Genomic DNA, 22152 nt, shown 5'->3' with positions numbered 1-22152 from the left:
TAACACAGATAGAGCCTGGAATTATACATGGGCAATGGAAATTTTTCCCTGAGGGCTTATAGCCCTGGAATCTACCTCACCTAGACACTTACTTTTTATGTCTCATCTTCTACTCTTTTAGACAAGAATTCAATATTTTATTCAATTTTTTATGGGCTTCCCAGGTGGCACAGTGGTAAAGAATCCACCTGCCAGTGCAGGAAATGCAAGAGACATGGGTTCAATCCCTGGGTTGGGAAGATCCCCTGGAGTAGGAAATGACAACCCTCTACAGTAGTTTTGCCTGGAGAATTCCATGGACAGAGGAGCATGGCAAGCTCTATGGGATCACAGAGAGCTGAGCATGATAAGCATGTACACACGCATGATAGAATTTATTGCATAAAGCAAAAATAACCTGAGCTATGCCTCCCTCACATGAATCAATGAAATACAAGGGACCTGCACATGGCCTGTGCGGTCTCAGAGGCCATATCTAGTATCATGTCACTCCATGCTGTTCACCACAGGGACCATATAGACAGGCATCCAGATGTAGCTAGTCCACAAGATCGCTAATAATCCTTGACATGACCTAGCTCAAAAAGAGGAGGCTGATCATAGCAGATGCTCTGAAATTTGACCTAATAGACACAGATTCTCTGCAGTTGACTGTGAATATTAAGTTGAAAGATGCCATGAGAATGTTAGGGCTGTAAGGAGCAATGAAGAGACAGAGACATAACAGAAAAATGCAGAGTCGACAGAGAGGAAGACAGTAGTAGTGCCGAGGAAGCAGAGATAAGAAAGAACAAATGTGGAGGTTTTGAGAGAGACGAGAATGATCTCTGAAGCTGCAACATTTTATAACAAGTGAGGAATGGGATTCAGAGCATATGTGAAGGGATTGGCTTTTGATAAAGGGAGGCTTTTTTGTTTTTTAAATTAATTTTTTTGGAGTATAATTGCTTTACAGTGTTGTGTTAGTTTCTACTGTACAGCAAAATCAATCAGACATACGTATACATATATGCCCTCCCTTTCAGATTTCCTTCCTATTCAGGTCACCACAGTGTATTAAGCAGAGTTCCCTGTGCTATACAGTAGGTTTTCATTAGTTAGCTTTTATACATAGTATCAGTAGTGTAAATGTGTCAGTCCCAATCTCTCAATTCATCTCACTCACCCCTTTTTCCCTTGATGTCCATATATTTGTTCTCAACACCTCTGTCTCTATAGTGCTGATATGAACGCTGGGGTGCATGTATCTTTCTTAATTATGGTTTTCTCTGGGTATATGCACAGTAGTGCGATTGCTTCCCTGGTAGCTCAGTTGGTAAAAAATTCACATGCAATGCAGGAAATCCCAGTTTGATTCTTGGGTCGGGAAGATCCCCTAGAGAAGGGATAGGCTACCCATCCCAGTATTCTCAGGCTTCCCTGGTGGCTCAGATGGTAAAGAATCCACCTGTAATGCAGGAGACCTGAGTTCAGTCCCTGGGTTGGGAAGATCCCCTGCAGGAGGGCACTGTTGATACAACCACTATGGAAAATATTGAGGTTCCTCAGAAAACTAAAAATAGAGTTACCATATGATCCAACAGTCCCATTCCTGGGAATATACCTGGACAAAACTATAACTCAAAAAGATACACGCACCCCTACATTCACAGTAGCACTGTTTACAACAGCCAAAACATGGAAATAACCTAAACGTCTATCAACAGACAAATGGATAAAGAAGATGTGGTACATGTATACAATGGAATGCTGCTCAGCCATAAAAAAGAATGAAATAAGGCTATTTGCAGCAACATGGATGGACCAGGAGATTATCATACTAACTGAAGTAGGTCAGAAAGAGAAAGACAAATACCATATAACATCACTTACATGTGGAATCTAAAATATGGCACAAATAAGCCTGTCTACAAAACAGAAACAGACTCATAGACACAGACACCAGACTTGTGGTTGCCAAGGGGGAGGTGGGGAGGGACAGGGATGGACTGGGAGTTTGGGGTTGGTAGATACAGGCTATTATTAAGACATTTAGAACTGATAATCAACAAGGTCCAAACATATAGCATGGAACTACATTCAGTATCCTGTGATAAACCACAATGGAAAAGAATATAAAAATAAGAATGTCTATAGGTGTATAAGTGAGTCACTTTACTATACAGCAGAGATTGGCACAGCATTGTAAATCAGTTATATTTCAATTTTTAAAAAGTCTACAAAAAGTTTACTCCTTTGGGATTACTGTACTTGTAGACTATAGAAAGCAAAAAGCATCTTGTTCATCATGGTTTTTCTAAAACATGTACATCTTCTAATGGTAGCCAACACCCAAAGCCTATACACCTATATCCTATTCAGATACATCAGTGACCTCTGGAAATATGTCCCCATATCATCTACTGAAGAGGCACTCCCTTTACAAGAAATACACTGTTAATGCTGGACCATGGAAATACATTCTGGCAGAAAGACTGATGTCAGTAATACTTTGTTGACCTGAGGAATCAGCCAGCCTGCCCCTTTGTCGCATACACACTAGCCAGGTCCTGAACAGAAGGCAAAAGCAAGAGGATTCAGAAAAACTCTGGGATGTTGGTCCATTCTCAGTTTGGACAGATAATGTTCACTTATAAAATCAGAAATCAGATTTTCATTTTTCTTTTAAAAGTTAGAATATTACTCTGAAATATTTCAGAAAAATCTTTTTTTCTGAGAGTATATAACAATAAATATTTCTTACCTGAATCATATGAATAAAGTCCCACCTCTGAAGTTCTTTTTTCTCCATCATTCTATTTTGATATTCAGATGATGTCTCCTTATGCCAAGCAAACTTTATGTTCTCAAGGTTTGATGTCTTGGCTACAAGCTCTAAAATATGGAGAAAAGGTGGCTCACCATCAATTTTAATTGCAGATTTGGAACCCATTTCCATTTAGACTTTTAATGCAATCAATATTATATACACAACAGATATAAAGCACATTTTTCTTTTTTATGCAGCTCCAGAAGACCAGAGAGTTCATCCTAGTTTTTCCTCTAGCATTAAATGAAATTAGAGATAACTAAAAAGCCAATAAGAAATAATTATGAGAATACTGATCAGACACAGTCAATACTGTTGTTTAGTTGCTAAGTCACATGCGACTCTTTTGCGATACCATGGACTGTAGCCCACCAGGCTCCTCTGTCCATGGGATTTCCCAGGCAAGAATACTGGAGCAGGTTGCCATTCCCTTCTCCAGGGGATCTTCCTGAGCCGGGGACTGACCCTGCTTCTTCTGCACTGCAGGAGGATATTCTTTACCACTGAGTCACCAGGGAAGCTGTGTATAGGCACATTATCTCAAGTGTTAATGGGAAATCAACTGGTAGATTTTATCAGTGGAGAATTGACATAAAACAGGTGATATGATTCTATAACTCAGGAATCAGTAAACTGTGGCAGGGACCATATCTGTCTTACTACCTATTTTTAAATAGACTGCAAGCTAAAAATATACATTACTCTTCTTCCCGACTTCATGCTCCTGTCCTTCATATTTTGTGCCATTAAACTGTTAAATGGTTGAACAAAATCAAAAGAAGAATAATACTTCATGATAGGTAAAAATGATATAAAATTCAAATTTAATGTTTATAAGTAAAATTTTATTGTGACATAGCCACACTTGTTAGTGTATGGATTGTCTCTGGCTGCTTTTGGTGTTCAGTGGCAGAGCTAATTAGTTGTGACAGGGATCATGTGGATTAGATGGTTAGATAGCATCACCAACTCAGTGGACATGAATTTGAGCAAACTCTGGGAGATGGTGGAGGACAGAGGAGCCTGGTGTGCTGCAGTCCATGGGATCACAGAGTCAGACATGACTTAGTGACTGAACAGGTGGCCTAAGTCTAAAATACTTATTATTTGGCCCTTTTCAGAGAAAAGTTTGCTGATTCTTGCTGTTAACAATTACACATAAGCTTTTAGCGTAAGGTTTCTGTTTAAATACTTCTGAATGAATTAATGACTGTCTCTAAAATAAACAGCAAAAATAATGGTTGATGACCAGGGAATGGATGGAGAGACAGTAAAAAAAAAAAAAAAAAAAAGGATTCTAGTTACTGTTTATAATCTGAGGTGTTTAAGTCATGCATGCCAAGAAAGTAACTAGGTTCTTCTCTCAATAAGCTTACAAAGAATGTACCACAGTAACCATGTTGTTAGTGACTGAAAGGATGCATGAGGGATGACAAGCCTTTCAAAATAGGATTTTATATACAGCACCATAAGCAACTGAGTGCGCACACACACACATCGTGGGTTACAAAGTACCTTTGTACTTGGCGATTTGTTCAGCACTTGGTTCAACAACTTCATTGATGATATGAACTCCTGGGTACTGAGCTTGCACTTTGGAGAGAATTTGAAGATCAATTTCACCTAGAAGAAAAGCATATAGAAAGTTCACCTTGGCCCAGAAAGAAAAGAATAGAATAGAATAGAAAAGAATAATTTCAACTACTTTACTATCTCTAGGACAGTCCAGCATAAATAAAGTAGAATACTCAGCTGTTGCTCTGACACAATATCTATGATGAAGAACAACTAGGTTAAAAATGTGTTTTGAGGAGGGTTATAGAGAAGGCAATGGCAACCCACTCCAGTACTCTTGCCTGGAAAATCCCATGGATAGAGGAACCTGGTGGGCTGCAGTCCATGAGGTCCCTAGGAATAGGACATGACTGAGTGACTTCACTTTCACTTTCATGCATTGGAGAAGGAAATGGCAACCCACTCCAGTATTCTTGCCTGGAGAATCCAGGGACAGAGGAGCCTGGTGGGCTGCCATCTATGGGGTTGCACAGAGTCAGACACGACTGAAGCGACTTAGCAGCAGCAGCAGCAGCATGATTGCCATAATAGGAAAAGGAGTACGTCAAGGCTGTATATTGTCACCCTGCTCATTTAACTTCTATGCAGAGTACATCATGAGAAACGCTGGGCTGGAAGAAGCACAAGCTGGAATCAAGATTGCCGGGAGAAATATCAATAACCTCAGATACGCAGATGACACCACCCTTATGGCAGAAAGTGAAGAGGAACTCAAAAGCCTCTTGATGAAAGTGAAAGAGGAGAGTGAAAAAGTTGGCTTAAAGCTCAACATTCAGAAAACGAAGATCATGGCATCCGGTCCCATCTCTTCATGGGAAACAGATGGGGAAACAGTGGAAACAGTGTCAGACTTTATTTTTGGGGGCTCCAAAATCACTGCAGATGGTGACTGCAGCCATGAAATTAAAAGACGCTTCCTCCTTGGAAGAAAAGTTATGACCAACCTAGATAGCATATTCAAAAGCAGAGACATTACTTTGCTGACTAAGGTCTGTCTAGTCAAGGCTATGGTTTTTCCAGTAGTCATGTATGGATATGAGAGTTGGACTGTGAAGAAGGCTGAGCGCCAAAGAATTGATGCATTTGAACTGTGGTGTTGGAGAAGACTCTTGAGAGTCCCTTGGACTGCAAGGAGATCCAACCAGTCCATTCTGAAGGAGATCAGCCCTGGGATTTCTTTGGAAGGAATGATGTGAAAGCTGAAACTCCAGTACTTTGGCCACCTCATGCGAAGAGTTGACTCATTGGAAAAGACTCTGATGCTGGGAGGGATCTTGGGCAGGAGGAGAAGGGGATGACGGAGGATGAGATGGCTGGATGGCATCACGGACTCGATGGACGTGAGTCTGAGTGAACTCCGGGAGTTGGTGATGGACAGGGAGGCCTGGCCTGCTGCGATTCATGGGGTCGCCGAGAGTCAGACACGACTGAGCGACTGAAGTGAACTGATGATTGGCATTCATTCATTCATATTGTTATTGTTGTTTAGTCACTCAGTCCTGTCCAACTCTTGGCGAACCCCTGGTCAGCAGCACACCAGGCTTCCCTATCCTTCACAATCTCCTGGAGCTTGATCAAACTCATATCCATTGAGTCAGTGATGCCATCCAACCATCTCCTCCTCTGTTGTCCCCTTCTCCTCCTGCCTTCAATCTTTCCCAGCATCAGGGTCTTTTCAAATGAGTCAGGGCAAAGTATTGGAGTTTCACCTTCAGCATCAGTCCTTCCAAAGAATATTCAGGACTGATTTCCTTTAGGATGGACTGGTTGGATCTCCTTGCAGTACAAGGGACTCTCAAGAGCCTTCTCCAACACCACAATTCAAAAGCATCAATTCTTCAGCACTCAGCTTTCTTTACAGTGCAACTCTCACATCCATACATGACCACTAAAGAAAAAAAACAAAAATAGTTTGGAATATATGGACCTTTTCTGGAAAAGTAATGTCTCTGTTTTTTAGTATGCCTTCTAGGTTGGTCATAGGTTTCCTTCCAAGGAGCAAGTGTCTTTTAATTTCATGGCTGCAGTCACCACCTGCAGTGATTTTGGAGCCCCAAAAATAAAGTCTGACACTGTTCCATTGTTTCTCCATCTATTTCCCATGAAGTGATGGGACCAGATGTCATGATCTTAATCTTTTGAATGTCACATTTTAAGCCAGCTTTTCCACTCTCCTCTTTCACTTTCATCAAGAGGCTCTTTAGTTCCTCTTCATTTCTGCCATTAGGGTGGTGTCATCTGCATATCTGAGGTTATGGATATTTCTCTTCACAGTCTTGATTCCAGCTTGTGCTTCATCCAGTCCTGCATTTCCCATGATGTACTCTGCATAGAAGTTCAATAAGCAGGGTGACAATATACAGCCTTGATGTACTCCTTTTCCTATTTGGGACCAGTCTGTTGTTTCATGTCCAATTCTAACTGTTGCTTCCTGATCTGCCTATAGGTTTCTCAAGAGGCAGGTCAGGTCGTCTGGTATTCGCATATCTTTAAGAATTTTCCACAGTTTGTTGTGATCTACACAGTCAAAAGCTTTAGTGTAGTCATTGAAACAAGTGGTAAACTATATAATACCTTTTAATGTATTACACAACTGCACTCATCTCACATACTAGTAAAGTAATGCTCAAAATTCTCCAAGCCGGGCTTCAGCAATAGATGAACGATGAACTTCCCGATACTCAAGCTGGTTTTAGAAAAGACAGAGGAACCAGAGATCAAATTGCCAACATCTGATGGATCATCAAAAAAGCAAGAGAGTTCCAGAAAAACATCTATTTCTGCTTTATTGACTATGCCAAAGCCTTTGACTGTGTGGATCACAATAAACTGTGGAAAACTCTGAAAGCGATGGGAGTACCAGACCACCTGACCTGCCTTTTGAGAAACCTATATGCACGTCAGGAAGCAACAGTTAGAACTGGACATGGAACAACAGACTGGTTCCAAATAGGAAAAGGAGTACATCAAGGCTGTATATTGTCACCCTGCTAATTTAACTTATATGCAGAGTACACCATGAGAAATGCTCCGCTGGAAGAAGCACAAGCTGGAATCAAGATTGCCAGGAGAAATATCAATAACCTCTGATATGCAGATGACACCACCCTTATGGCAGAAAGCAAAGAAGAACTAAAGGGGCTCTTCATGGTGAAAGAGGAGAGTGAAAAAGTTGACTTAAAATTCAACATTCAGAAAACGAAGATGATGGCATCTGGTCCCATCAGTTCATAGCAAATAGATGGGGAAAAATGGAAACAGTGAGAGACTTTATTTTGGGGGGCTCCAAAATCACTGCACATGGTGATTGCAGCCATGAAATTAAAAGACGCTTACTCCTTGGAAGGAAAGTTATAAACCTAGACAGCATATTAAAATGCAGAGACATTACTTTGTCAACAAAGGTCCATCTAGTCAAGGCTATGGTTTTTCCAGTAGTCATGTATGGATGTGAGAGTTGGACTATAAAGAAAGATAAGCACCAAAGAACTGATGCTTTTGAACTGTGGTGTTGGAGAAGACTCTTGAGAGTCCCTTGGACTGCAAGGAGATGCAACCAGTCCATCCTAAAGGAGATCAGTCCTGGGTGTTCATTGGAAGGACGGATGCTGAAGCTGAAACTCCAATACTTTGTCCACCTGATGCGAAGAGCTGACTTATTTGAAAAGACCCTGAGGCTGGGAATGTTTGAGGGCAGGAGGAGAAAGGGACAACAGAGGATGAGATGGTTGGATGGCATCACCAACTCAATGGACATGGATTTGGGTGGACACCGGGAGTTGGTGATGGGCAGAGAGGCCTGGCAAGCTGCGGATCATGAGGTCCCAGTGAGTCATACACGACTGAGTGACTAAACAAACTGTATTACAGTAAAATCTAAGATGCTATTGATTATAGGATAAAAATAACCCTTCTTTTATATCACTAAGTCATAAAATAAAAACAACTCTGTCCATTATAATTGTAAGATTTCACCAACTGGAAGATATATACCAATCTGTGATATTAAAATATGAAAAAGTATGCTGTAGAATTGCTAAATTAGGCTAGATCGGAATTATATAAAATATATCAGGTATAAAAGAAGGCTAAAAATTGTATGAGACATGTGCCCTCAAAAACATCATGTTCTCGTAGAAGAGACAGACATGGAAAAAACCCTGGCTTCGGGTGGGCTATGGAGGGAAGAAGGAAGGAAATGGTGATGGAGAGGATAAGACAAGAGGCCAGAGAGATGGAAAGCTGCATGGCAGACCACTCTTGAACTCTGTGTTACAGGGTAAGTGGAAGTTAGCCTGGGGACTTTTGGGGAAATGGGAATTGCAGGCAGAGGACAGGAAGTGGAATTGTATATGTGGGACTGCTGGCAATTTAGTTTTAGAATGTGTAGGTAAGGCAAGGCCTCCAAGAAAGAGGTGATTCCACAGAAGTAAATGGAAAGGCAGTTATGGCAAAATACATATTTATTCATTCACTCATGTGCCAGTGATTCATTGATTATTTTACAGTGTGCCAGGCACTACACTAGGCAAATGATAAGAGGAGCAAATAAATACCTGCCCCGAGGAAACTTTAGCCTGTAGGTGATGTGAGAGAGACTGTGGTAAATTGGATAGACTTGAATTCCACCCCTGTCTGATCCACTGACTTGATATTACGACCTTCAGCCATTTGCTTGCTCTCTCCAAACTGTATTTTCCTCGTCGGAAAAACAGCAATAATGATAGTACATAATTTATTGCGTGTGAGGATTAAATGAAGCAATGTACATAAAGCCCACTGCAAAAGAGAGTTGGCACCTAATCAATGTTGGCTGTTCATTATTTTTATTGTTGTCATTGAGTTCCTCTCTTTAAAAATCTCTCTTCTTTCCCTATTACTAATGCCTCCAAATTAAGTTTTGCACTTTTATTCTCTTAGTTATGATGTTGACCTTCACTAAAATACTTATGTGCTGGCAAGACTAGCATATGAAAATGACACTAGTCTTTAATATTTTGGCATAAATGGCATTAACAGAACCTTTCCAAGGTTAGATATGGCAGGTGAAAAAAAGGCATAGGTCATAAGACTGAGCAGGCTGGAAGGAGATGAGGAAGATAAATCAGGAACAAAAGATGCCTGACTAGGAAAAGAGGGTTGTCTAATGGTATAATGAATGGCCCAGGTACTGGTGATGGGAGTAGGTGGGGATTAGGGTAGGGAGGAAGTAGGGGAAGGATGCTAAAGTGGAGAATGAAGAAATCTATGTGACAGTTTTCTCCAAAGCTGGCCTGATCAACTTGAAACCTTTCAATTCTTCCTTAAGTTCCACTGCCAGAGGTTTCAATTATATGTCCCTTTTCAAATATAGGCATGATGTGTTTAAAATATGGCCCATATGAAAGCAAGATATAATCACAAAAAATATCTTACTGTAAAATTAAGTAAAACAAGCAAAGCTTGATTCCAATGAGTTTGTTAAAGGGTATCAAGGACTCAAATGCTAGTCTGAGCAAGCGAGCAACTTTGAACATCAATCACTAAAAAGCATGTGAAGGGTTAACAGACTATAGTACCATGAAAATGAAAGTGAAAATCACTCAGCTGTATCTGACTCTTTGTGACACCATGGACTATACAGTCCATGGAATTCTCCAGGCCAAAATACTGGAGTGGGTAGCCTTTCCTTTCTCCAGGGGATCTTCCCAACCCAGGAACTGAACCCAGGTCTCCCTCATTGCAGGCAGATTTTCACCAGCTGAGCCACAAGGGAAGCCCAAGAATACTGGAGTGGGTAGCCTATCCCTTCTCCAGCAGATCTTCCCAACAGGGATCAAACCGGGGTCTCCTGCATTGCAGGCAGATTATTTTACCAACTGAGTTATCAGGGAAGTACCATAAGCCAGCAGTAAGAGATTCAAACAATGGGGGAAAAAAAGGAAGAACATCATTTGTTCTTTTTCAACTGAATCCTTCTGAGTAGGGGCCATAATAATATGAATGTGTTCCAATATTAGATATTAATCACCCTATATATGCTTTTAAAGAGCACACAACACGCTGGATTTGCCTGGTGGTCCAGTGGTTACAAATATGTCTTCCAATGCAGGGGACATGGGTTTGATCCCTGGTTCAAGAACTAAGATTCCACATGTCCTGGGGCGGCTGAGCCCTAATGCTATAACTACTGAAACCTATGCACTCTGGAGCCCAAGTTCTGCAACAAGAAGAAGCCACCACAATGAAAAGCCCATGCACCACAACTAGAGAGAAACCTCCACACAATGCAGGTAGAGAAAGCCCGTGTACCACAATGAAGACCCAGTGCAGCACAAATAAATGAATTAATTTTTAAGAAAGAGCACACAAGCCAAATTATTATGCTGAAAGAATGGGGGAAGGTAACTGGAAGTGACTCAATCAAATAATTCGGAAATTCTCAGCAAATTCAGGGGTAAACAGAAGAAATGTAGAAGCCAGCAGCCTGCTGCTTTTATTGTGTATAACAAAGCCTTCTGGGAATCTTAACTTTCAGGTCCAGAAAACCACAGGTAAGGGGGATAAAGCAATACTTTATTCATTTTATTGTTGATGAAAAATAAAATAATGAACATTTCATTGTTCATTTTATGGTCAATCTCTGTTCTAATATGATCTCTTATTACTTAATGATGATTCTCACAATTGTAGACTACTTATTGTCGACATCCTAAGCTTTTAGGCCAACAGCTGTTTCAGTTAGTTAGATAAAACCTTGCTGTGTGTTTCTAGTTTGGGAACAAAATCTGCAAAGTTTCCCGTGACAAATGGAAAATTATAGTGATTAAGCAACTTTATTCCTATATTCAGTCTTCCTTTGCTTCCTTTTTCTTTCTCCCTCACCCTCACTTCCTTTTGTGACTTCCAAAGCAAATCAATGATTTTGGAGTCTTGGCATTTTATGTTGATGTAACTGATTTTCTCAGTTTATCAATAAGCGAAGCTTGAGCAAAGTTAGGAAATCCTAACATGTTGGCATGAATGAAAAATTATTTTCTATTAGCCTGGTTTGTGGTTTTCGTTTTTTTTTTTTTCTCTTCTGTTCACTCCTGTGTTACTTTCTATCAAACAGAATATGCTGACTTTTTTATTTGGAAAGTTAAATGAAAACTAAAATTTTTAAATTGCCTTCTTGCAAACCTCTTTCCTTTGCATTACCCTGTCCATCAAATCAGCCACAACTTTAGAATGACTTCCCATGTCTCCTTTCTGACCTACGTTGAGTGTTTCACTTAATTTTACAGTCAGATATTTTTGTGATTATATCTTGCTTTCATATGGGCCATATTTTAAACCCATCATGCCTATATTTGAAGAGGGATATATAATTGAAATCTCTGATAGTGGAACTTAAAGAAAAAGTTCAAAAATACTGAGGCAGAAATTGTTAGACAGTATAGGACTTTGAGACCTCAGTTCCCTTTTTTTAATTTCAATTTTTGTCTTCTCAAGTAAGCATCTCACTTCTTTAACCTAAAGCTAAACTCTTTGTTCCAGTTTCTAGGCATTCAGAAGAATGCTTCCCTGGTCTGGAGGGTCATAATACATTCAGACCCAGGACAAGACAATCATTAACTGCTGTTCAGTTTATCAAGGAAAAAGAACTCCAGGTAGACCACTAACTCATAAACATACATCTGGTCCCTAAATGATGGTCTGGAGTCTTGAGAACGGGTCAAGGGATGGCAACACAATGTCTGGGGAAACTGAGAAACTGGGAACAAAAAGAAAGCCATAAAAATGACAAACTAGATATTGCAACATTTAAACTGATTGGTCAGAAATTACATGCATCTGGCCCCGAACCAACCAAATACAAACAGATCAATTCTAATAAAGATATAAACTACCGTTATCTGCACCTTTTGGGGTGCTTCACCCCTTCTCAGTGTCTGTGCTTAGAGTTTTGCATCTCTATCCTTTAAAATTAACTTTGCCTGTATGTTTACAAATTTTTAGAATTCATTCTTCAGCTCCAGGTCCATGAACAGAACTTGGTTTCCCATTGCAATAGGGAAAAGGTGGAGTCCAGACAACTTTTCTTCATTTCCTGAATTTCAAGGATATACTTAATGAGATAGCAGAGGAATGTTGCCTTTTTGCTTAAAATCCAAGGTCATTGGATTAAAAAGAAAAAAAAAAGGAAAAGTTGGAGGCTATAAAGAGACAAAATTGGACTCAAATTTAGTATTCAATGGAAATATGCAAATTTGTTAATATCTCTGCCCTTTACATCTCTCTAAATTAGGGATAATATGGTCTATGCTGCAGGTCATTGTAAATGTTAAAGGCATTATATGGATATAATTTACCACAGTTCATGATATATAGTAATAATTCAATAAGTTGAAGCTACCATATATTAATTTAACAAATACTTTTAAGCACCTACTAAATGCTAGGTTCTAATCACTGGAGATACAGCAATGAATAAAATAGACCAAAACATTCAACCTTTACGGATGGTGATAAGTCCTAAAACCAAGGGAAAAAAGAGCCAGGGGAAGCCATGATGGGAGGGTTCGTGATTTTCAATTGGGTGGTCATGTAAGCTTCCTGGAAAAGGTGATATTTAAGAGAAATCTGAAGGAGGCTGGGAAAGAAGGAAATGAAGATGTGCCTTTATAAATGGGCAGCTCCATAATAAAAAGACAGTTTGAAAGAGCACTCATCATGTATTCGTGATGGCTTGTCTTTCTAACTGAGCTACATTAAATGAAACACAAAGCCCAGCTGGAGAACCCTGAGGCTATGCCCCAAATAAAAACATCCTCCAGGTCAAGAAAATGGAGGATTAAAGGCTAGTCACAGTATCTCCAGCCATTTGATTTCCATCTACTCTAGCTTCATTTCTCACATCAAAATATATATGAGTTCTTTAGATAATCAGCAGGAAAAAATTTATTCTATTACATGTTGCATTAAGATTATGATCTTCCTTATTCCCTCTACCAGAATATCAGGCACACACACACACAAAATTGTCTCTAGGGAGAAAAATTGCCCAGATAACTCTCTGCTTAGTGATGAAAAATAATTTCAGCTATGAGTTTGCAACCAGAGCAAAATCAGACTTGATTTTGAGCTGCAGTGCAAAAGATAAAAGATTATTGATGAGATCCCTTTTCTTGTCTTTTTCTTTTCCCTCTGCCTCTCTGTGTCTCTCTCTCTTGCGCCCCCCACCTCCTGCAACTCTCTCTCTCCCCCATACTCTCTCTCTCTCTTTTCTCCACCCACCTCTACACTGGGAGCCCCAGTATGGAGGCAGTTCTGTTGGTATGGAAAGATGAGAGTAGAATATTAAGACAGCTGGAGAGTCTCAGAAAGGGGATTATAAATATAAATTCTGAGTGGAAAAGGGCATTGCCATTTGCTTTCGTGTCTTCTGGCTGTTGGCCCAGGAAGAATACCGCCTGAATGCTTTGCAACTGCAGAAGAAAAGCCTTACTACCAAAATGTTCTCTGAGACACAAACTTAAAGAAAATGTCCCAAAGGGTTCTGAACATTGAGGTATAGTGATATTCAACAAACAACTAAAAAAAAGACTAAATTTTGCCTTCCCTTTCAATTTACATTTTTTAAATACAAAGATATTTGCTACTTCAGTACATTACATAGAGAGGTAAACTCTAAACTTACAATATTGTGATGTTTAAAAGGTATATAGTTAGTTACACTTAGTTTTAAACTTTTTGCTATTATGAGGCATCTGACAATGAACCATGAATTACTGTGCAAAATCTTTTTTGCATATTCATACCAAGAATTAATGTTAAAATGAGAACCTTGATCTTTGGTGATATTAAAACAAAACCCAAAACAACAGGTCTCAGATGCCAGCTCTTTCAAAGGATACAGGCTGAAGAACTATAGCAGATTCTCAGAAGACCCCTGGGCAGGCAAGACCAGTCCCATTGCTGGGTACCTTAGAGGTCGGGGGTTGAGATACATAGAATGGGGAGGATGAACAGACCCTGCAAGGAGGGAGTGAAGAGCAGCAGGGGCTTTGTTGGGACCGCAGGGATTGGCTGTTTATGAAGTATGTCAGTATTGTAACAACCAGTATCACAAGCTCCTTGTGCATTAGATGAGTATTAGAACTGTTCTACTGTTCTTGATATATAATGCCATGCTACTTTCAGGAAAATTTCATTTCATTTCCTACACTTAGCTTTTGTACATGAAAGCGTTCATGCCACTGTAACCTCATTATGGCATATTTGCTTTTTAAATCTTGTCAACTTGTTCTCAGTAAGAATTTTCTTCAAAATAGGTTTCTTATATTTTGTATGTCAGTAGCTTACTTATCCAATATTTTTCACCATTTCTATCAGTTTGCTATTGTTAATAGAGACAAAGCCTCAGAAGACCCTGGGTTTTGACCCCCAGTCTCTAGGACTGCTCCCCCTCCAACCTCCTTGTGGCATATAAGATTAGGATGGAAATGAGAGTGGAAATAGACAACCTATACCAGGGTTATATGACTGTGTGTATTAAATCACAAAATTTTATTCACTAGTTTATATCAGGTAGAAGCACATTCAGCAACTAAGAGAATGCGTCCTAAACTGGCATAAGAACTGGGAAGACACAAATCTGTCCCTCAGCAAAATTACAGATAGCCACATGCCATGAACTTTCTAAGTATATTGTAAATAGCCAACCTGTAAATGAAAAACATTAAAATGCTGGCAGAAAGAAATGCGCATCTACCATATTGCTTTCTTCCTATTTTACCTGTATCAGGCCATTACTACATTCTTATTGTGCATTCTTATTAATTGTAAGGCTGCACAACTGAGTTTATTTGCTTTTCTAAGTATACAGTCATTTAATCTGCAGATAATGATACTATTGTCTTCACTCTGCTCATTAAACCCTGTTTTCCTGCTTCAGGCCTTATTGAATTAGCCAAAACAATCTTGTTTACTTTGGCTTTAATGACAGTGGTGCCAATATTGCAGTATTATGCTCATGCCTCTCAATTCTGTAGTATACCTGTCTTTAACAATACTTCACTCAAAGTTTTACATACAATACAATGGGGTAAACTATTTTGGTAAATTTACATAAGGAGAATACTTTATTTTAAAATAGCACAGTTATGAATACCTTTAAGAATACTTTACATCTGAGGCCCCAGATTATCTGAAGTAGACAGCCCTAAATCCTACAGGTTAATGATTAACTAGAACCTAAGTCCATATCCTGGTTGTGAAGGAAATGCTGTACATAAGTGAACCAGTTTTACTCAGGTCAAGTTATAAAGCAGTTCAAATCCAGACTAAAGATAATCTGCATGTCTAGAAGTTCTATTTGAATTTCACTTCTTTAGTATAACCAAAAGTGGTGCCACACCACTCTTTCTAGAAGGTTACTCATAAGATTATAGGTTTACTGGACTGAAAGCACCTTTAGTAGCCCAACTACCCAACATGTCAGTGCCTGAGTCCCTTGAATAGCATATGTGAAAAGTATTTTTCCAGCCTAAGCTAATACTCCTAACATGACAGGTAGCTCTTTACATCCAAAGATACGTGCTTTCAGAAGTGAAAGCACATATCTTGATCATTTATAAACTCTAATACTGAACAACAACAAAAAACTTTCTCTTTCAACCACTGGCTCTTTAGGGCCAAATATTCTGTGGTTTGCTTAATAGAAAATATCTGACGATGGCAATAAGCATATTCAAATACTTTTTTTTTTTCTAGGCAAAAACATCCTGCATTTCCTCCTATTTCCTCAATCATTCCTTAGTTGCTGATGTAGACTGGCGGCTTATCTGAGGACACTGGAAGCATTAACCTTTGCTTCCTACCAGCTTCTGCTTCTAAACTGGATAGACCAACTTTTCCAGTTCTTGCCTTAATTACATTCATTTCAACTTCCATTCACCTCGCGTAGAAAATTAAACTTCAGGGTCACCTTAACATGTCATTTATGAAAGAAAACAAGATTAAAAATCTGATAAAATTAGATTTCCAAATAGCTGGTCCTTACTAAATACCCAGTCTCTCTTTTGCCAAGTCAATAATTAACTTTGATATATGTTTAGTACAGTTTGTTGGACTGTTGTTTTTTTAGTTAAGAGACCTAGGTTTTATTCTTTCTTGATTGTTCTCATGTTTTTAGTTTGTAGAATGAGGGTGTTGATGATCTCTAAATTCTCTTCTATATTTTAGTCTGTCTTAATGTTGATGTTTATATGTCATAGAAGAAAACCACCTAACCCCTCTCAACATGTCAGCATAATTATTATCATAAAAATTATATAAGAGGGTCCATACCACCTGTATTTCATATGTGAGTTGCTTCAGTGGATTGAACAATTTTGTATAAATGTAAACACTATTATGTAAGGTATGACAGCTGATTTGGTACATAATAGGTTAATAAAAAGAAGTAGAAAGCTGGATACAATGAGATTATTTAAGTTATAGTCCTGTTGAAACCTAATAAAATTTTCTGGCATTTGAACATAAGAATTGAACAATGAAACAGATAAAATGATTCTCCTTTTAGCAGAGCCCAGAGCAAGAACACATTGCCCATTACTGCTTTCTGGAACATTTTTCCAGGCATAAGTGTGTGCACTGCAAATTAATAGCACTCTCCCTTACCATAAAGAATATGGGTTTCTTTTTCTCTATGTACCATCAAACATAAAGACAATACTCATTAAAAGTTGAATAATAGCTCCACAGGGTAGTTTAATTTTAGGAAGCATCAATGTTGACAATGGACCAAAAAGCATATTCTGTAAGGTTTAGAATACAATGTGGTTCCTCTCAATATCTAAAAACAGTTGCTGAAATCAGCACGACATAAATGCTCTGATACCTCAAATTATTCCCATTGCACACTTTATTTCATTAAAGCACACAAATTCATGCACATATACAACTTTACACTTCCTTATTTTGCCTCTGGGCTTCCCTCATAGCTCAATTAGTAAGAATATGCCTGCAAGGCGGAAGACCCAGGTTCTATTCCTGGGTCGGGAAGATCCCCTCGAGTAGAAAATGGCAACCCACTCTCGTCTTCTTGCCTGGAGAATCCCATGGACAGAGGAGTCTGGCAGGCTACAGTCCATGGGGTTGCCAGAGTCGGGCACAACTTAGTGACTAAACCACTACCCCCATTTGGCCTCTGTAAAAACTACATGGTCTGTATTTCTGTACATGATTTTTTTTTCTCCTGATTTCCTCTCTTTGAATACCCATAGAATTTATTTCAAACATTCTCCTAATAGTAAACATGTAATCTATGAATAATAATGTTGCTTATTAACTGTATTTTATTGATGTGGTAGATCAGTTATGGGTAACATAGAAAAATTTTCCATCAATTTCCTTTCTTTTGAACTGCACAGAGCCTTAATAATTGGTTGGTTTCTGAACTGAATTGCCAAATACCTTTTTCAAAATTCTTACATTCTTCCTCAGATTATGAAATCCCTCTCCACCCAAATACCAATCGAGTTAGTGGTAAAGAACTTGCTTGCCAATGCAGAAGACGTAAGAGACGTGAGTTTAATCCCTGAGTCGGGAAGATACCCTGCAGAAGGGCATGGCAACCCAATCCAGCATTCTTGCCTGGAGAATCCTATGGATAGAGGAGCCTGGTGGGCTACAGTCCATAGGGTCACAAAGAATCAGACACAACTGAAGCAACTCAGCAACAATAACAACAAATAGAGACAGAAGACAGAAAGGGTGCATAGCACCCCTACTCATGGTTCTGAGAAGAAAATCAAATAGGTCCCCAAAGAGCATGAACATTAAGTAATATAAATGCTGGAATCTGATTTAGGAAAGTTTTTAGTTTGTTTCTTTTGGTAGATTTTTTTTTCATTGTGATGGTAAGAAGTGGTAGCACCATTATGAATGTAGAGAGAATATTTGCATTAAATATATGGAGAATATGATCTAGAGGTGCCTAGGCATCCAGGAAGAAAACATCTAGGAAGTGAAAACAGAGAGGCTCATAAGCTAAGACTGGAGGAGAACCCTGTAAGATGCATTATGGGAGCAGAACACAAGGTATAAGACAGGGCCAATGACCTTATCTACTGGGGATTGGAGTTCAGCAGTGGATTTTTAAGGATACATAAGCCACAGGATAATGCAAAATCTCAGGAACGCTGTAGATTGTGAAACATGCAGGGAGACCATTTCTCTAAGGCAAGGACAGAGAGTTCCTCACTATATAATAAAGTGTGTTTCTTCTGCGCACCCAGTACTTACATTTAGTCAATGACAAACTATTAGATAAGTATCTCCCAGTTGGTATATAAACACTCAAACTAACTGAGTGGGGTGTCCTTTCCCTTTAAACACCTTTCTGCTCTTTCATGCCAAGGGCTTTTAGACCTAGGGATTTTAAGTGTATTACTTTTGATTTCATATCTTACTTGAGCAGTGAGGGCTAAGTATTTACAGCTTGAATTTCTCTTGCCGTTCTTATGTTTTTGATCAGTGTCTTATGAAGAGTGACCTTGAAGGGCACCCATATTCCCCTCAAGGCAGAGCTTGTTATTAATACAATGTCAAGGTTCAGTCAGAAGAACACCAAGCATTACTCCCTCTGTCCTGAAAAGTTCTCTATATTAGCCCCTATTTGCACCTTTATGTAAGGAATCACTGTGGAGGGCAAATGTTCCTTTCTCTAGATAGCTTATAAGCATCTGGATAAATTTACATTAGAAATTCAATTAACTTTATATTAAAAGGTCAATTAACTTGGCCATGGTAGAGACTGTTTTTAATTACTTTTCCTTGTAGGGCTTCTCTTCTTGTCCAAGCACAAGTGACACAATCAAATGATAAGTCTCATTGCCTGTGGTTGCCTTAAATTCATATGCAAAACACACTGGAAATGACTGTCTTGGTTAAATGAATTAATAGGACACTCTTTGAGCAATTCATCAATCTTATAATCCTTAGGACATAAAATATCACAAGCAATAATAGAGTATTTTAGCTTAAACACAATGTATTAGATCATTCATGACAGTATCTTTCATTACCTGCCCTTGTTGGTTTCTGTTTTCTTGCTGAAAGATGATAATAAAGTAAAACTACTTTAACAGTCAGTCCTTATTACATTATATCACAGTGTATTTTATGAAAAATGAGCATTAGATGACATAAAAAACTATCCTATTCCATTGGAGGGCTCTTGGTTATCTTTGTGTTAAGATGTGTTGTGTTGCCACAACTGAACTCACTCATGTAGGATTAGAACAATTACACTTAAGAGACTCAAGAAACCACTATTTAACACTGTGTGACAAGTGGTAATGCAGTGTTCACTTGTTACCAAGTGGTAACCTTTACTAACCATCACTCCATGATTGTTTTAAAATAAAACAATAATAAGGATCTCAACACATAAATAATATATATGACTCTATATTATTATATATGAATACATTATATAACATAAATGATATGACTATATATTATGTTAATATATATTATTATATATACTATATGTTTTATCATTATATTAACTCAGACTTTCAGACGACTAGCAATTTAAATCAAACACTACTCAGGAGTTTGATATGTGGCAAAGTCTGGAGATAAATTTTCTTATTTTGTAGAAAGGACCTACCTTCACCTTATAAAAGCAGTTTATAAACTTATTTGTATAAATCTCACTACAACCTATGAGACATAATTCGTTGCCCCCATTTTACTGATGGGCAAACTGAAGCTTATGTTTTAGCCAGGTTCACACAGTTCATTAGTGGCACAGTTAGAAACTACACCCTCATTAATCTGCCTATCCAGACCTCCCATTTCCCCTTGGATAAAAGCACTGGTTCTAAGTAGTGAGACCATGAACTGCTTATGAAAGGGAGTTGCAGAGTGTGCTGAATGCTTAGAGGGCAGCTGTGAACCTGAGTCAGAGGAAAGGAATGGCTTAGGCCACGGCAACTCAAAGAGTGGGGCCACAAGAGGGTAAATTCACTATGTCATGAAGCATACTTTTCTCCATAGTGATGCTTTCTCAATGAAATGAGCTGTGCATTGATTTACATTCCAGGGCATGCTTATCTCCTCATGCACCAGCAATAGTTCACAAACCACTAACCAGTCTATGGATCTTGTTTAAGTGGCACAAACTTAAGGAATGTCTTTTGAAATTTTCCTTTACTATGAACAGTTAAATCATCTGGTTCAATGTCATCTTCAAAATTATTCTATGTTTTTCCATGCTTTTTATATGTTTTAAAAAATAAAATCATACTTATCCCTAGTACAGATAATAATGAAATCTGATGTCCTAGACCCCATAAATATATGGGGACATTAATCTTAGTTGAAGTGATATGGCGCTTACTAGTTTTAATAAACTAATCTCTTCCAAAAGTGAAGGAAAATGGCTTTTCTAAAGAACGAACAAAATTGCCATCAAGCAGCATGATGTCTGGTGGTTTAGTCGCTAAGTCATGTCCGACTCTTGCAAACCCATGGACTGTAACCTGCTACCCAAGCAAGAATACTGGAGTGGATTGCCGTTTACTTCTCCAGGGGATCTTCCCAACCCAGGAATCGAACTCAGGTCTCCTGCATTTGCAGGCAGATTCTTTACTGACTAAGCTATGAGGGAAGCTCATGATGTCTGGAGTGAAATACAAATTTTAAAATGCATTGTTCATACCTGCACCACCGCCAATGCTTAGAATCTTAATTTCAGATTTTGTATCTCCAATCCTGAAAAAAAAATTATGTAGTTTAAGAAAAATGTGCCAGAAGTTTATAAAATCTGATTATCAAGTCTAGTTGAAGAGAACAGATGAAAATTACAGTGAACAAAAATTAGGCCAATATGAAAGGTGTTGATCATTTCAGTGGTTATATTGCTGTCTTTACAAATCTTTGGAAGTAAAGATTCCACTCATTAAAAGTCTTAAACTGGGAGACTTTTAGAAATAGCACTATAGACATCTCAGAGGTAGGAAATAGCATTTGTTTAAGGACTGTTCAGAGAATAAAAGCAGAAAAAGTGACCTTTGAGTCTGATCATTATAATAAGCCATTCATTATAAATGGGCTTCCCTGGTGGCTCAGATGATAAAGACTCTGCCTGCAATGCAAGAGACCTGGGTTCAATCCCTGGGTTGGGAAGATCTCCTGGAGAAGGGAATGGCCACCCACTACAATATTCTTGCCTGGAGAACTCCATGGATGAGGAGCCTGGTGGTCTACAATCCATGGGGTCCCAAAGAGTTAGACATGACTGAGTGACACACACTTCTTTCATTGTAGATGGGAGAAAAGCTAAGGTGATCCATACTATCTCTATGATACTTGCCTTCTTTCCTTCCTCTTGCTAACTTCCTTTCGATAAACAGATGTTAATTAAACATTTATTATGTGCCTGTCCTAGGCACTGATATATAAACATGAGTAAAATACTACTTTTCTCTCAAGTTGAATTTTGAGATAATAAAAACCAAGTTTATGACTCTGTATAGGAATAGAGTGGACTTGATGGATTGGGGTATGATAGTAGGACTTTCTTTAGACTGATGTAAAATTAAAAAAAAAAAATAATGGGTCAGAAAAAAGTAGGAGATGCACAGTGACTGCTACATGTTTCCAGTTTGGATGATCAGGTTAAGTGTGGTATCGAAAAAGAAGCTGGGGGATGTAATTTTATGACAAGTTTATGTGTTTGTCAGGTTTTTGTTTGTTTTGTGTTTCTAGGGTTTTGATAAATCTGAATTCAG

The 22152-nt window shown here is 38.6% G+C and overlaps 1 protein-coding gene across 1 annotated transcript in view; it reads right to left on the bottom strand.

The window, feature by feature from the left end:
* The window catches only part of HNMT (histamine N-methyltransferase), a 42883-nt gene that overhangs the window by 11991 nt on the left and 8740 nt on the right, over positions 1–22152 (bottom strand). Inside the window, exons 2-4 of the mRNA XM_040228524.1 lie at positions 21081–21133; positions 4325–4432; positions 2744–2874 (exon numbers count right to left, since the gene is read on the bottom strand). Of these exons, the coding sequence (XP_040084458.1) occupies positions 2744–2874; positions 4325–4432; positions 21081–21133 (292 nt within the window). The remainder of the gene's footprint in view (positions 1–2743; positions 2875–4324; positions 4433–21080; positions 21134–22152) is intronic.

The sequence above is a fragment of the Oryx dammah genome, unplaced genomic scaffold (genome assembly GCF_014754425.2).
Source record: "Oryx dammah isolate SB20612 unplaced genomic scaffold, SCBI_Odam_1.1 HiC_scaffold_27, whole genome shotgun sequence".
Classification (NCBI taxonomy): Eukaryota; Metazoa; Chordata; class Mammalia; order Artiodactyla; family Bovidae; genus Oryx; species Oryx dammah.
Note: the sequence above shows the minus strand (reverse complement) of the source record. Positions and strands in the feature narration are given on the sequence as shown.